This window comes from Elephantulus edwardii, unplaced genomic scaffold, assembly GCF_000299155.1.
Source record: "Elephantulus edwardii isolate Elephantulus edwardi_28Jun2011 unplaced genomic scaffold, EleEdw1.0 scaffold00005, whole genome shotgun sequence".
NCBI classification, from domain to species: Eukaryota; Metazoa; Chordata; class Mammalia; order Macroscelidea; family Macroscelididae; genus Elephantulus; species Elephantulus edwardii.
This window is the reverse complement of record NW_006399755.1, coordinates 27,074,182-27,087,984: the sequence shown is the minus strand read 5'-3', so window position 1 is coordinate 27,087,984 and position 13,803 is coordinate 27,074,182. Positions and strand designations below refer to the sequence as shown.

The 13,803-nt window shown below is 37.9% G+C and overlaps 1 protein-coding gene across 1 annotated transcript in view; it reads left to right on the top strand.

Moving 5' to 3' along the window:
* UBE2U (ubiquitin-conjugating enzyme E2U (putative)) overlaps positions 1 to 13,803 on the top strand; it is a 148,054-nt gene that overhangs the window by 40,151 nt on the left and 94,100 nt on the right. Inside the window, exons 7-8 of the mRNA XM_006879843.1 lie at positions 6,013 to 6,101; positions 13,466 to 13,547. Coding sequence (XP_006879905.1) covers positions 6,013 to 6,101; positions 13,466 to 13,547 — 171 coding nt within the window. The remainder of the gene's footprint in view (positions 1 to 6,012; positions 6,102 to 13,465; positions 13,548 to 13,803) is intronic.

Sequence of the window (13,803 nt, the reverse complement as noted above, 5' to 3'; positions counted from 1 at the left end):
ATGCACCCAATTCAGTCCGTAGTCTTTTCAGTCACTTGCAATACATCTGAGAGCTGAACAATGAATAGGGATGACAGAAGAATAATTGATGCCTTTGAGTTGTGGTGTTAGAGAAGAGTGCTGAATATCCCATAGACTGCCAAAAAGAACAAACAAATATGTCTTGAAGGGGTTGCAACCAGAGGTTTCCTTGAATGATGAAGCTTCATCTTACATACTTCAGGCATATTGGTGGGAGAGGATATTCCTTGGAGAGGGACATTATGTTTGGGATGGTGGAATGGTTGGCAAAGAGAGGAATATCTTCAACTAGATGAATTGATGGCACAGAGTAGGACAGGGTTCAAATGTGTTGTTCATGGGATTGCTATGGTTTGTACTTGACTTGATGGCACCTAAAACAACAACAGCAACAACAACAACAACAACAAAGAACCTTAAAATAATACTACAGTTCAAGGATCCCTGACTTGAGGGATGGATATTTAAGAAGAGACTGAGAATTGCCAGCTACTAAAAACTGTTGGATTCTATATGAAAATGTTTAGACGTGAATTAGAACTAGGATTAGAATTAAAAGTGGTTTTCAAGAAGAGGCATGATAATCTGGAATAGAGAGGCAGAGGGTAGGAAAACAATTCAAAAACTTTGTAGCATTTGCAAGAGAGAAATAGTGATGTCCTAATCTAACTGAGAAAGACAACTAACACTGACTAGAGGCTCAACTCCTTACTTGATTCTTTCGATGCATTGTTGTTATTGTTAGGTGTTGCCAGTCAACTAGGACTCATAGCAACCCTTTGAACAGTGATTCTGAACCCTGCCCTGTCCTGTGTCATCCTTACCATCTCTGATGTAGTTCATCAAAATTTCATGCCATTTTATGGTAAAGTTTTGACTCTTAATTTACAGATAAGAAAATAGGGATGCAAAGTAACTTGCTCTGGTTCACACAGCTAAAAAGAAGTAGAACCACAATGTGTTTTAACCTAGGCTGGCTGATTCCAGAGCCTGTACTGTCAGCCATAATATTACACAAATAGATCATGATGAAGAAGATTCCATCCAGAGACTGAGGCTTTGCTTGAGGCTGAGATGTTATGTTCATGACATGGCACTCCTTGTTTCTTTTATCCTCAGTGATAATTTCCATTTGTTTACTGGCTTCCTGATTGTGATGTGCATTCTGTTCTTTCTCTTCTGCGGGAACTCTGGTGGCATAGTAAAGAAAGAATTGTGCTGCTAGCCAAAAGGCCCTGCCTCTCCCGCGGTTCAAATTTACCGATAGCTCCGAGGGGGAAAGATAGGCAGTCTCCTCCCATCCAATTATTAGCCTCCTAAAACTTACTAGAGGGTCAGCCATGAGTCCATTCAACTTAATGGCAAGGACTTTGACTTTTCTTTTTATTGATCACTTACTTTTGTGGAGTTTGTTTTCTTTTTTTGCTTCTTCTATCAGCCTTTATAAATATTTGGCCCCCATCTCTCATTCCCGGTCCCAATTTCATCACATTCCTGGAAGCTATTCCCACAGGCCTGTCCTATCATCATTTAAAACCCATGTCTGAAATCAGGCTCATCTTTTACTTATATTTCCCTTAATGCTTTCAAGTAACAGCAAAAAGACTTCCATGGTTTAGAATATTTGACCCTCAAGTGTCTACACCCTTCATACTGAGACAACCGTTCAGTCAGTTACTTTCTTTGCCTTTATAATCTTGCCTTCCATCTTAGTATTTAATCTCATTTTTCGCCCCTAAATAGCCCCACATTTAGTATCTCTTATGCTATCCATCCTGTGTACTTGTGCCAGAGTTTACTCTTGTTCAGACATGGATTTCATAATTAGCTTGCTTTATTCAAGTAAATCTGTTATCTAATAAGTCATCTATAGAATCAATTCTAACCTTTCTGCTTATATCTGACAGCTCTGCTTTTTTTAATTGGTACATTCAAATTTGATCAATTGTCTTGTTACTCTCACTTTTTCCTGTATACTGTTGTTGTTAGTTGCCATCAAGTTGAGTGCAACCCATAGTGATGCTATGAACAACAGATCTGAACCCTTATTCTGTGCCATCCTCACACTTTCTGACATATTGGGGCCCATTGCAACAGTCACTGTGCCAGTCCACCTGGTGGAATGTCTTCTTCTCTTACGTTCATCCTGCACCTTTCCATGCATGATGTCCCTTTCCAAGGAATAGCTTCTCCTAGGAGTATGCCCAAAAGGATGTAAAATGAAACTTTTATCATCTTTGCCTCCAAAATGCACTTTCTTCATGACATGTTCTTCCTCTAATAGTCTCTGTATGTATGAACTTGCACACATAATGCTTTCTCCCACCTAAAGCATTGCTAGTACCTTTCTTCCATGGGCTCAAATGCTCACTCCTTTTCCCCAGTCCCATATCCCAAGTGACTCTTTTCCAAATCATTTCAAGACACATATATTCATCTTCCAATTTCTTCCATACATATTTTGACTGCAAAAGAAATAGTTGTAATTTAATTTTCCAAATAAAATTGGGGAAAATATCTGTGCTAACAATGGTGCACTTAATTAAATTACGTTTACATCTAAAGTTGTTCTATTTAGTGGGATAGATAGATTTATTTCTGTTTTTAAAAAAATAGTTTTATTAATTTTAATGAAGGTTTACAGAGATTTGGGATTTCTGTTCATTCATTGTTGCATTTCTTTTTCTGCCCACATCTCCCTCCCCCTGCCCCCAGTTCAGTTTTCTCTTTCTAAAGTAAAAGAAAAATTTTTTCATTGTTATACAATCCCACCCCCACTCCCCCGCTGAGTACACTCCACTATGCAACCTTCATTCTGGACTCTTGTCATAATGATAATACCCAGTCATATATTGCTTTTAAACTGTTCTATTCCTCATCAGTTTCAATGTAGTATACATGATTTCTTCAATTTTTCTCAGTCTCACCCCAACCCTGATGTCAGTCCTGTTCTACAGCAGTGGCACTATGCAACATTTATCCTTTTGTGACTGAGATATTTCACTCAGCATAATATCCTCCAGGGTCACCCATTTGAATAATGTTGCATGAGTTCCTTGTTTTTCAATGCAGTGTAGTATTCCATTGTGTGAATATACCAGAGCTTCTCTATCCATTCGTTTGTTGATGGGCACTTAGGTTGTTTCCAACTCTTTGCTATTGTAAACAAAGCCGCAATAAACAATTATATGTCTATCTATTTCAACATCAAGAAGACTACAAGGCCAATTGGCAGTATCATGACAGATGGAGAAGAGATTGAAGTAGTTAATAGTTTCATCTTGCTCACATTCCAAATAACACTCTTGGTACCAACAGTCAAGAAATCAAAAGATGAGTTGCTTTAGGAAAGTACTGTCAAGGACCTCTCCAGAGTGCAAACGTGCAGTGATTTCAGTCTAGAGACTAAGGTGCACCTGATCCAGGCCAGGTCTTCTCAGTTGCTTGTTATAAATCTTGAGATCTGGATAATGATTAAAGGAGACAGAAGAAGAATTGATGTCTTGGAGTTGTAGTGCTGAAAAGGATATTGACTGCCAAGAGAACAAATAGGTCTGTCCTGGAGAAGGTGAAGCTAAGTTCCTCCTTGAAAGCAAGGATTTTGAAATTCCATCTCACATATCTTGAGCATGTTGCCAGGAAAAGGACATCACGGTTGGAAGGGTAGAGGGTCAGCGCAAGAGAGGAAGACCCTGGAGATATATGTGTTTGTGTGTGTGTAATTTATTTATTTACACACACACACACACACACACACACACACTATACACACATATGCAAGACAGTGAGAAAACAAGTGAGCAAGCAAGAGATATGGTTTCCCAAACAGGATAATAAACTTTATTCAGTTTAAAATTATGTCTTATACCTTTTTTATGTTCCTAATGCCAATGTTAATATTCAAATTCCTATTGTCGGTTAAAACTATAAACACATGCATTTAATGAATCTGTGTGTGTGCGTGTGTATCCCTGTAGGCTTAGTAGTTCACTTAAATAATCAGAATATTAGTAAACTAATATAGTTAGTCTTTTCTTATTTTAAGGATTTATTTCCCTTATAGAATTGTAAATGCAAATATTGACAAATGTTTAAAATCTTCTGCTTTGTATATCCAAACTATATTAGAGTTATACCTTTTAGGGAAATAGTTTTAATTATTTTGAGAAAAATAAACCAACCGAAAACCCCTGAAGGCTAACAGTTTGAAATTGAACAGGACACCTTTGGGAAGGGAGAGGGTCATGGGTCGTCCCCAAACAGACAAGAAACAATGGAGACGATTGTGCCTGAAGATGGTGTATTTTTTTCACTAGACAGTGTGTTGACAGTTTCCTTCCTCTTGGGTCATTGTTGTCTGCTAAATGATCTGTGACAGCAAATTGATCACAAGCTTTTTCATGCAGGAGATATAATGCAGCCTTTCATTTTCTTCCCTCAGTCCCCAAATGCCGAAACATTTCATTGGCAAATTGATGTTAGTTTAGTATATCATTTAGTAGTATAAAGCCCTGCATGAAGCTCTGGAAGCAATAATAGTAATGATTAATTTATCTTCATGAAGTTTCAGATTTCTACTTAAGTGTGATTGCAGAAGTAATAACATGTTTGAAAAATATTAGTTTTAAAATTATGTGTCGGTAATTGTGGTTTAATGAAATGAATGCATTTAACACATTTTGATGTTGCCCTCATTAATTGGAAAATTGAGTCAAATATTTACTTATGGTTCCTAGGTTTTACCTATAACATTTCAAGCTAATTTACTTGTTCGAAGTAAAGAGTTGCTGTGGTTCTTCCTCCAAAGAGCAAAGAATTTAAATTAGAAAACAGGCATAAGGTTTTTAGCATTTGCTTTTTTGATGTCTTGTTTAAGCCAGCTATTTGGTGATTCCACATGTCTGAAAAATTTCCCTATGTGATATTTTGTTAAGAATCTCTGCTTTTTTTTTTTTTTTAAAAAAGCACACTTCTAGAGTTTCTGTTTTGAGTGATGTAAAGTTTATAAGTAGATAATGGTGATAGCTTCACAAGATTGTGAATGTAAATAATGCAACTCAATTATATACTGAAGAATTTTAAAAAGGAAAATTTTATGTTAAACATCACCACGATAAGGGTTTGTTTTTGGGGTTTTTGGTTCTTTTTAAGGAAAGAAGATTTTGGAATGCAGTTTCTTGACTGCTTTTTAGTTTCTGTTTAATACTTTGCTATTCCATTGTTGTTGTTGTTGTGTGTCTTTCAGTTGGAACGGACTCATAGCTGACCCTCCAGCAGGTTTTCAGAGGTAGTAAATCACATGGGGAAAGAGGGCCCATCTTTCTCCCACAGAGCACCTGGTGGCTTCAAACTACTTCGATGAGCGGCACAGTGCCTTAACACAGAGAGAGAGAAGTGTCCACTGGAACATATTTTTGCACAAATAGCATGCATAATTCCTTTGTGCATTAGTTTCTTATGTGGGCTGTGTGTGAATAAGGGTGAAAAAAATCAGTATTAAACAGCTGGTATTCTTCCCCTCCACTTTGAAAGTGGCCTCTTCTATGTAAAATTAAACCAGTCTCAATTCTAGTTTTTCTCCCTACATGATGTAAATGAGATAAAGGTAATTTTAATAAAATTTGGAATAGATATTTAAGAAAACTCTGTATTACAGAATGAGAAAACTTACAGCTTTAGTGCTTTTCCTGCAGTTTTTTCTTAATGTAAGTTATGAAAATCGGATACTTTAAACTTACACGTTTCTTTTTGTTATATGTGCCTGGGTGCACAGTTACATATATTATTATTGAAAATTATTTGGATAAATGCCCTTTTTGTGATTTGATTTTGTGGTGATGAAATGAATATGTTAGATGTACTATAAATTTTACAAATACTTATAACTTCTTGTGACAAGAAACGGCTCTTGAAACAATCTACTCTCATAAAATAATTTTAAAAAGTAAATTTGCCAACAGTTTGTTGTCTGGTTTTAATTTCTATTTCTAGATCAATTAAAGATGTTCCATTTAATGACTACTACAAGACTTGGTCTAGAATGGCTACATCGCAAACCACAGATTTGGAAAGAACTTCATGTAAGGTGATCTAGTCTTATCCTGTGTGCTTTTTGGTGTGTACTAATCTCTTAATTATTCTCAGCTTGTCTTGCTTTAAAGAAGTAATTGACACCTATTTGCACTGTAGGGGTGATAAATGTTCCTGTTGGCTCGATATATTTGTTCATTCAACAAGTATTAATTTGGATTCTCTTTTGTATATAGTCCTGGACTGAAGTCTGATTAAGAACCAAAAAGAAAGATAGACAATTGGAGGACTGAAAGTTGAGCTTCTCAATCTTAGGAAGTTTCTTTTATTCTCTTCATTCTTAAAAAAAAAAAAAAAGAACAAAAAAAACAAGCAAAAAACCCCTCAAAAACAAAAACAAAAAACAAACCACAAACGCTTCACAGCAAGAGGACATTTCTTTAATTCTAAACACAATTATCTTTTACACTAGAGAAACACTAGAGAAAGTATTAAGTAGAAAGACAGCAAAAAATCATATAATGTAGCTAGGGCTGTTCAGTTTTACCAGCCTAAGAAAAATACAGCTGTTACCATCATATCAAAACCCAACTGCTGTCAAATAAATTCTGACTCATGGTGACCTATGTGCTCTATGGGTAAATTCTGTAAAACTCTTGCATACAGTTTTCTTGGCTGTAATCTTTCTAGAAGCAGTTTGCCAGGGCTTTTTTTCTATGGAGCCACTGGGTGAATTCAATCCCAGACCTCTTGCATCACTGAGAAACGAAAATTAGAAATTAAAAAGAAAAAATTTTTGAAACAACTAAATAACTTTCAGGTCCTATTTCACAGTTTCAGACTACATCATGCTTGGGAGGGTTGAGGGACAACGCAGGAGGGGAAGACCCTCTATGAGATGGATTGATTCGGTGACTGGGGTAATAGGGATGGCTGTGTCAGAGGCGGTGCTGTTGGCGCAGGATAGAGCAGGGTTTAGGGCTGTTGTGCATAGGGTCGCTATGAGTCAGAAACGACTCGACGGCACATAACAACAACAACAAGTTTATTAATAGGGAGCTCTAGTGGCCTAGTAGCAAGAAGCTGTGCTGCAATCCGTAAGGCACACAGTTCAAACCCACCAGCTGCCCTGCACAGGACCAAGATGGGCAGTCTCCTCTCATGTGATTAAATGTCTCTGAAAACCTGCTGGATGGTCAGCTATGAGTCGGTTCCCACTTGATGGCACACAATAACGAAAACAAAAACAACCAGTTCATTATGTGGATCAAAGTAGGTTGGCTAGTCCTTACCCATCCACCTAATTCCATCTAGTCATTTGAAACCTGTTGTCCCACATTGTTTCTGAAATATGACTTTGCTTTAGCCAATTGGATATAATGAACATTCTGAATTACCGTTCACTTCCTACTTACCAGATTCAGTGATTGACTTATGTAACAACTTACACTCATGATTCTCCTCTTCCTGTCTTTAAAGTGCCTGTTCCTTTTTCCTCAGAAAATCCTTCTTCATTCGGTCCTTTATCTCTACAAGCTCTTATCCACTGCTGTGGTTTTCATTATTTCACATTGCCATGATGTCTCAAACCACACCTCTGGGCAGACACTTTTAAACAATTTTTTAAATATGCATTTATAAACAGGAAATTATGTCATAGAAATTATGTTACAGATATCTCATATTTAAAATAGCCTATAGTGAATCTTCCCTCTAAAACCTGTACTTTCATCACTGTTGCTCTCTTGGTTAGTGATAGAGTACCTTTCTTACAACTACCCGTTGAAGCCAGAATTACAGAAGTTGCCCTAGTCTTCTCTGTCTCCTTTATTAAGCCTTGATGATATTATCTCCTGCAACCCTGTGAGTGCTTCACCACCACTCCATTCCTATGACCACTGCCTTAATTGAGGGTCCCTTTGTAATTTATCAAGAAGCTCGGGTAGCATAGTGTGCTATGTATTGCACAGCTAACTAAAAGGTCAGAGGTTCAAATCTTCCAAGTACTACATTGGAGAAAAATGAGTAATCTCTTCTCATAAATATTGAGTCTTGGAATCCCATGAAGATCTCCTTGAAGGTTATTGGTAGTGGTGTTAAATACTTCATCACATTATTGTCATAATCTCCTAACTGATTTCAAGAGAACAAAATAGGATTTAATTTTATTAAGGCACAAATAAAGGCAAAAGTGGTAGGAAGTTCACACACCACCACCACCCCTTTTCTCTGGTGACATAGTGATTAAGACCTCAGCTCCTAACTGAAAAGCCAGCAGTTCAAGCCCACCAGCAACTTCACAAGAGAAAGATGTTGTAGTCTGACTCTCTAACTATTAGTAATCTTAAGAAGTAATTCATTGTATGCCAGAACGGACCCAAGAGCAGTGGGTAATGTATTACTTACCATAACACAGTACATTCTGTGGGATAGGATGTTGAGTGATTTAGACAAAGTGAGAACACCATATTAAAACAAACCTTTCAGGAGCCCTCCTCTGGTTGTCCTCGTTGTCACTGCTGCTGCTGGAACTTCTGACAGAAGTGCAAGCTTCAAGCACTAACACCATTAGTGGCTAAGAGGGGAGGAAGTGAGCAGGCAGGGAGCCGAGTGTGACCCACCTCATCCATTATTGTTTGCCTGAGAAGCAGAAGCCACCCAAGCCCCACAGCCACTGCCTTCTGCCCACCGGACAAAGCCCACAAGGCCATAGCCAGAGCCATGTTCTCTAGCCTCACCTGCCTATATTCCACCACTACCACCCTCCACTCCTGCCCAGTACAGCAGGAGTCTTGGACTGGGATATTTAAAACCACTTGGGGAGATAATAAGAAAAAGACAGCTTCTTTCCTGTCTTAAAACCAATTGTCCTGGAAAGGGTTAAACCGGGTGGCTACTTGGAGGCAAGGATTCTGAGGCTCCGTCTAACATACTTTGGACATGTTGTGAGGAGAGACCGGTCCTTGGAGAGGGACATCATGCTTGGGAGGGTGGAGGGACAGCGCAGGAGAGGAAGGCCCTCTATGAGGTGGATTGATTCAGTGACTGGGATAATTGGGATGGGAGTGTCAGAGACGGTGTGATTGGCACAGGACAGAGCGGAGTTTAGGGCTGTTGTACATAGGGTCGCTATGAGTCGCAGGCGACTCGATGGCACATAACAACAACAAGTCTAGTGCAGTCATTGCTATATGTACATAATGTGTCATACAGTCATTACCATATGTATGTTATGTGACACATACTTACATGTATCTGTCAATTGGTAAATAGATATAGGAGTATGTTTATTCTTAAGATCAGTAGCTTCTAAGAAATCACCAGCTTTTGCAGAGTGTTAGTTACTTTTTTTCAATCACACGTTAACTTGTCCCGCAGTCATAGATTGCTGTTGCCATTGTGTAGCATGAAATCAGAACTGACCCATAGCTAACCCTCTGGTGAGTTTTCCAAGGCACTTAATACCCTGAGATTACCCAACCTTCTCCCATGGAGCAGCTGCTAGATTAGAACTGTGTGCCTTCGAGATTTCAGCACAGCTTCTTACCACTAGGCCACCAGAACTCCCTAAAGGAACCTTGGTCTTTAACAACTCTAGTCATGTCGATAACTTAATATATAACTGCTTATTTCCGTCTGATGATTTGTGATTGGGTGCTGCTTATTGAGTTCAACAGATCTTGAGCACCTACTATGTTTGACACCCTGAGGAGTTCAAATGAGTTCCTGGAAGCAGTATCTCCTAATTGTAAGCAAAACAGTGCACAGACATCAGTACACCCTCAAAATAACTCAGCATCAGACTAACCCAATGAAAAAACAAATGGTTGCAGGATGTTACTTAAAAAACAATAAAATGAAATTTTAAAAAGCAGCACATGCCAAACCAATAGACAATTTAGGAAGGAGTATCTTGCAGTAAGGAATAATTAAGTCCTTTTTCAGTTTCTCCTTCGAAAGTGTTTGACTCTCAAATATTTCATTTTGTGTTGTTTTTACATATGTCACCAACTAGCTTCTAGTTCATCCCTCTCGTTGCACACACTAGCTGATAAGGATTATCTGTGGCTCAGAAGAAAGTCTGAGACTTTGATTCCAGCACATGGTGCCAGATTTCACAATCGCCCTGCCTCTTTCCCTAGGGAATTGTTAGAAGAACGTTTCAAGAGCTTTCTTTCAATAATAACCAGCACTTAATTTTAAAAAAATTAACTGTAAACCTTACATGTGCTGCTGGCCATTTTGTCTTTGGCTAGCTTGGTTGGATGAGATCCAGTGCTATATCTTTAACAGCCTAATTTCCTGGTGATAATAAAGATGAAGCTTTTAGATTATAGAACATTTCTTCAACAATTCAGAAATAAAAGAGAAATCCCTAATAACGTCATTTTCTACAGTTACATCGTTATCACTGAAAAATATTAAACTCGTGCATATTTTAAAGAGCTTTATCTTTTATGAGTAGTGGTGAGTAGCTACATTTTTATTTTTAATACTCACTTTTTTTCTGTTATCTTTGTGCCTGCAAGTCCATTTGTAGTCATTGGTGCTATAGTAATAGTTATTCTTGTATAATGCTATTTACACAGCATGTTCACATGTAATACGTTCTTAAATTACCAAATATAATTTATTTATTCAACCAATATTTATTAAGCATCAAAAGACTAATTGCTCTGGGGAAGGCTGCTTTTAGGGACCTCTCCAAAGTGCTAAAGAACAACAGTCAGTATGGAGATTAAGGTGTGTCTGATTCAGGCCATGGTCTTCACAATTATTTACTATGCGTCAGAGAGCTAAACAGTGACTAGAGTTGACAGAAAAATTGATGACTTTGAGTTGTGGTGCTGGAGAAGAATATTAAACATACCATGGACTGCCAAGAGAACAAACAAGGTTTATCTTGGAGAGAATGAAAACCAGATTGCTCCTTGGAGGCAAGGATTTTAAAACTTCATCTCACATACTTTGGACATGTTGCCAGGAGGGCCTCCTGAGAAGTACGTCATGCTTGGAAGAGTGGAGGGACAGCACATAAGGGGAAGATCCTGAATGAGATGGATTGACACAGTAACTAGGATAATGGGGAGTAAGTGTGTCAAAGACAGTGAAACTGGCTTAGGATAGAGGAAGGTTCAGAGCTATTGTATATAGGATTGCTGAGTCGTAGGTAACTCTATGACACATAACAACAACAGTATTTGCCATAACCTTTAGTGGCATAATCCATAGGGCATTACACTTGATAACCCAGAGGCGAGCCTCTCTGGTGATTCAAATTCACCAGCTGCTTCATGGGAGAAAGATGGACAGTGTCTTTTTGTTCAGTTTATAGTATCAGAAGCCCACTGGAGAGTCAGTCATCTATGAGTAAGTTCTAACTCAGTGATAATTAGTTTGCTTTTTGAACAATGTGTGTCATGAGTAGTGATAGACCAAATCTATAATCTTGGGGTTATTATTTTACTCTCTTTTTCAGATCCATAAACCCTCTCTTACTGTTCTTACATCACACTTCCTTCACAGGAAGGTGTGAAATTTTTATCCATCTATAGCATGAAGTTTAAATTCAAACCCTGCAGTATATGTTTTTAAGAATTCTAAGTATTACTTCATAGTGTACATAAGCAATCATCTGGGAAGATATACCAGTGATCAACTGGTTTCTATCCATCACCAAAGAATGGCAAAGAAAAGGTTTGACTGAGAGCAAACCAATGCATATGGTTGTGGGCAACTGTCTTAATGACGGAATATGCTTCCCATAAGGAAATATTTATATTTGAGGAAAAGAATCCCTTCAGACCAGTGTACTCTCTAATACTGAGCAGGGGCTTCCTGATGTTTGTTTGCTGTCATCAGGACAGACCAAACAGCCTGAAGCATCATGGGGTTCCTTGCTTTCACCCTAGGAGACTTTTCATTCTTTAAGTCTTTAAGGCAACAATGAGGGCAAGTGCCTTTAGAGGCAAAAGGCTGTAGCATCCAATTCTAATGCAGCAGTTCCCAATCTTGGCTGCTCATCAGAACCACCTGAGAAGCTTGTAAAAATTCCAATGTGAAGGGCACACCCAGACCAATTACATCAGACTCTCTGGGAGCGAGACCAGGCAGTAGTAAGTTTTTAAAGCTCCCCAGGTGATTACAACATGAAGCCAAGGTTTAGAACCACTTGCTCTGGTGGGGAAGCACATGATTTCCAAAGACACAAACTTCATAGCCCTAGACGAGTTTCATCATGTATACTTAAGTGAATCTAACCAGGTCACATAGTTGTACCTCAGTTTACATTTTGTCTTGTCTTTTAGTTGGTGTGAGATAGTATATTAGAAAATAAAACATGATAAGCTGGTACTATTAAATTTCTTTGGGTGAGGCAGTCCCAGCAGTGAAGGAAATAAAATTCAGATAAACTTATGCAAACTTGGATAAAATATATCAAGGAAAAAATAGTGCAAAGAATGCCCTATAATACTCAGAAAGGACATGGAAATGAGTACTACAGTAAGGAGGCAATAGAGGACAGTTTTTTTAGTATAGATTTCTAAATGGGAATAAAGGCAAAATGCAGAAAATGTCATAGGATTGGGTAATGCTTTCTTAAGTTATATATTAGATTGTAACTAACAGACTCAATGGCAACTAAAAACATTTTTTTTAAAAAAATGAAGAAAGGAAGTGCAACCAGAATGTTCCTTAGGGTCAAGAATGGTGCAACTTTAACTTATTTTGGACTTACTCTCAGGAGGAATCAGTTCTTGGAGAGAGACGTCATCCTGGAAAAAGTAGAGGGTCAGAGAAAGAGAGGAAGACCCTCAGGAAGACAGATTGGCTGTAACATCCACTGTTACAGGGGGCTAAGGCATGTCAGAGACCGGGAGGATGGTGTGAAATAGAAGAAGGTTTCTGTATGTTCATAGGGTCACCATGAATTACAGTGGAACCCAAGGCACCTAACAAAAACATCAACATAACATTTCCATGCCCATTAGTATGTTTGAGTCCCTAAAAGTACGAATGAAGGAGCTTTGGTGGCATAGTCCGCAGGGAGTCGTGCTGATAACCCACAGGCTGTTCAAATCACCAGCAGCAATTTGAAAGAAAGATACTTCCTCCCATGTGATTTACAGGCTCAGGAGGGTCAGCGATGGGCCAGTTCCAGCTGGACAGAATGAGTAAGTTAATATATAAACAAATGTCATAATAAAAAAATTTGAAGTCACAACCTACTTATTTGAAATAATATAAAATATAAAATGTTAATGAAAGATGTTTTGAAAAGAGCAAAATAGTATGATTTGACCTTTATATAATGTGTTAATATTTATTAATAAGAATTGAATTGTTTTGAACTTATAACTATTAAAGGATGGATACTTGACAGCTCATTTTTTTTCTAACATTCTAATTTCAGTACTTCAAGATGCAAATTTCTTAAAAAAGTATTATAAATGGAAGAAAAAAGACTTAACACATACTGAAGAATGGAATATGAGGTAAGTAACTTGAAGTGTCTATTGATTTAAAGTAGCTGTTACTCCATTTTTTCTAATTGACAAATAAAAGGAAATAAAATACTTTTGAAATAGTAACTTATGCCCTCTTCTAATCACGTTGCTTTTGCTGTGTGCTGTTGAATCAGAACCGATCCATAGCTGCCTCTCTAGCCGGTTTTCAGAGGCATTAAGTCCCTTGGGAGGAGTTAGCCCATCTTTCTCCTATGAAGCAACTGGTGGATTCAAACTGCATGCC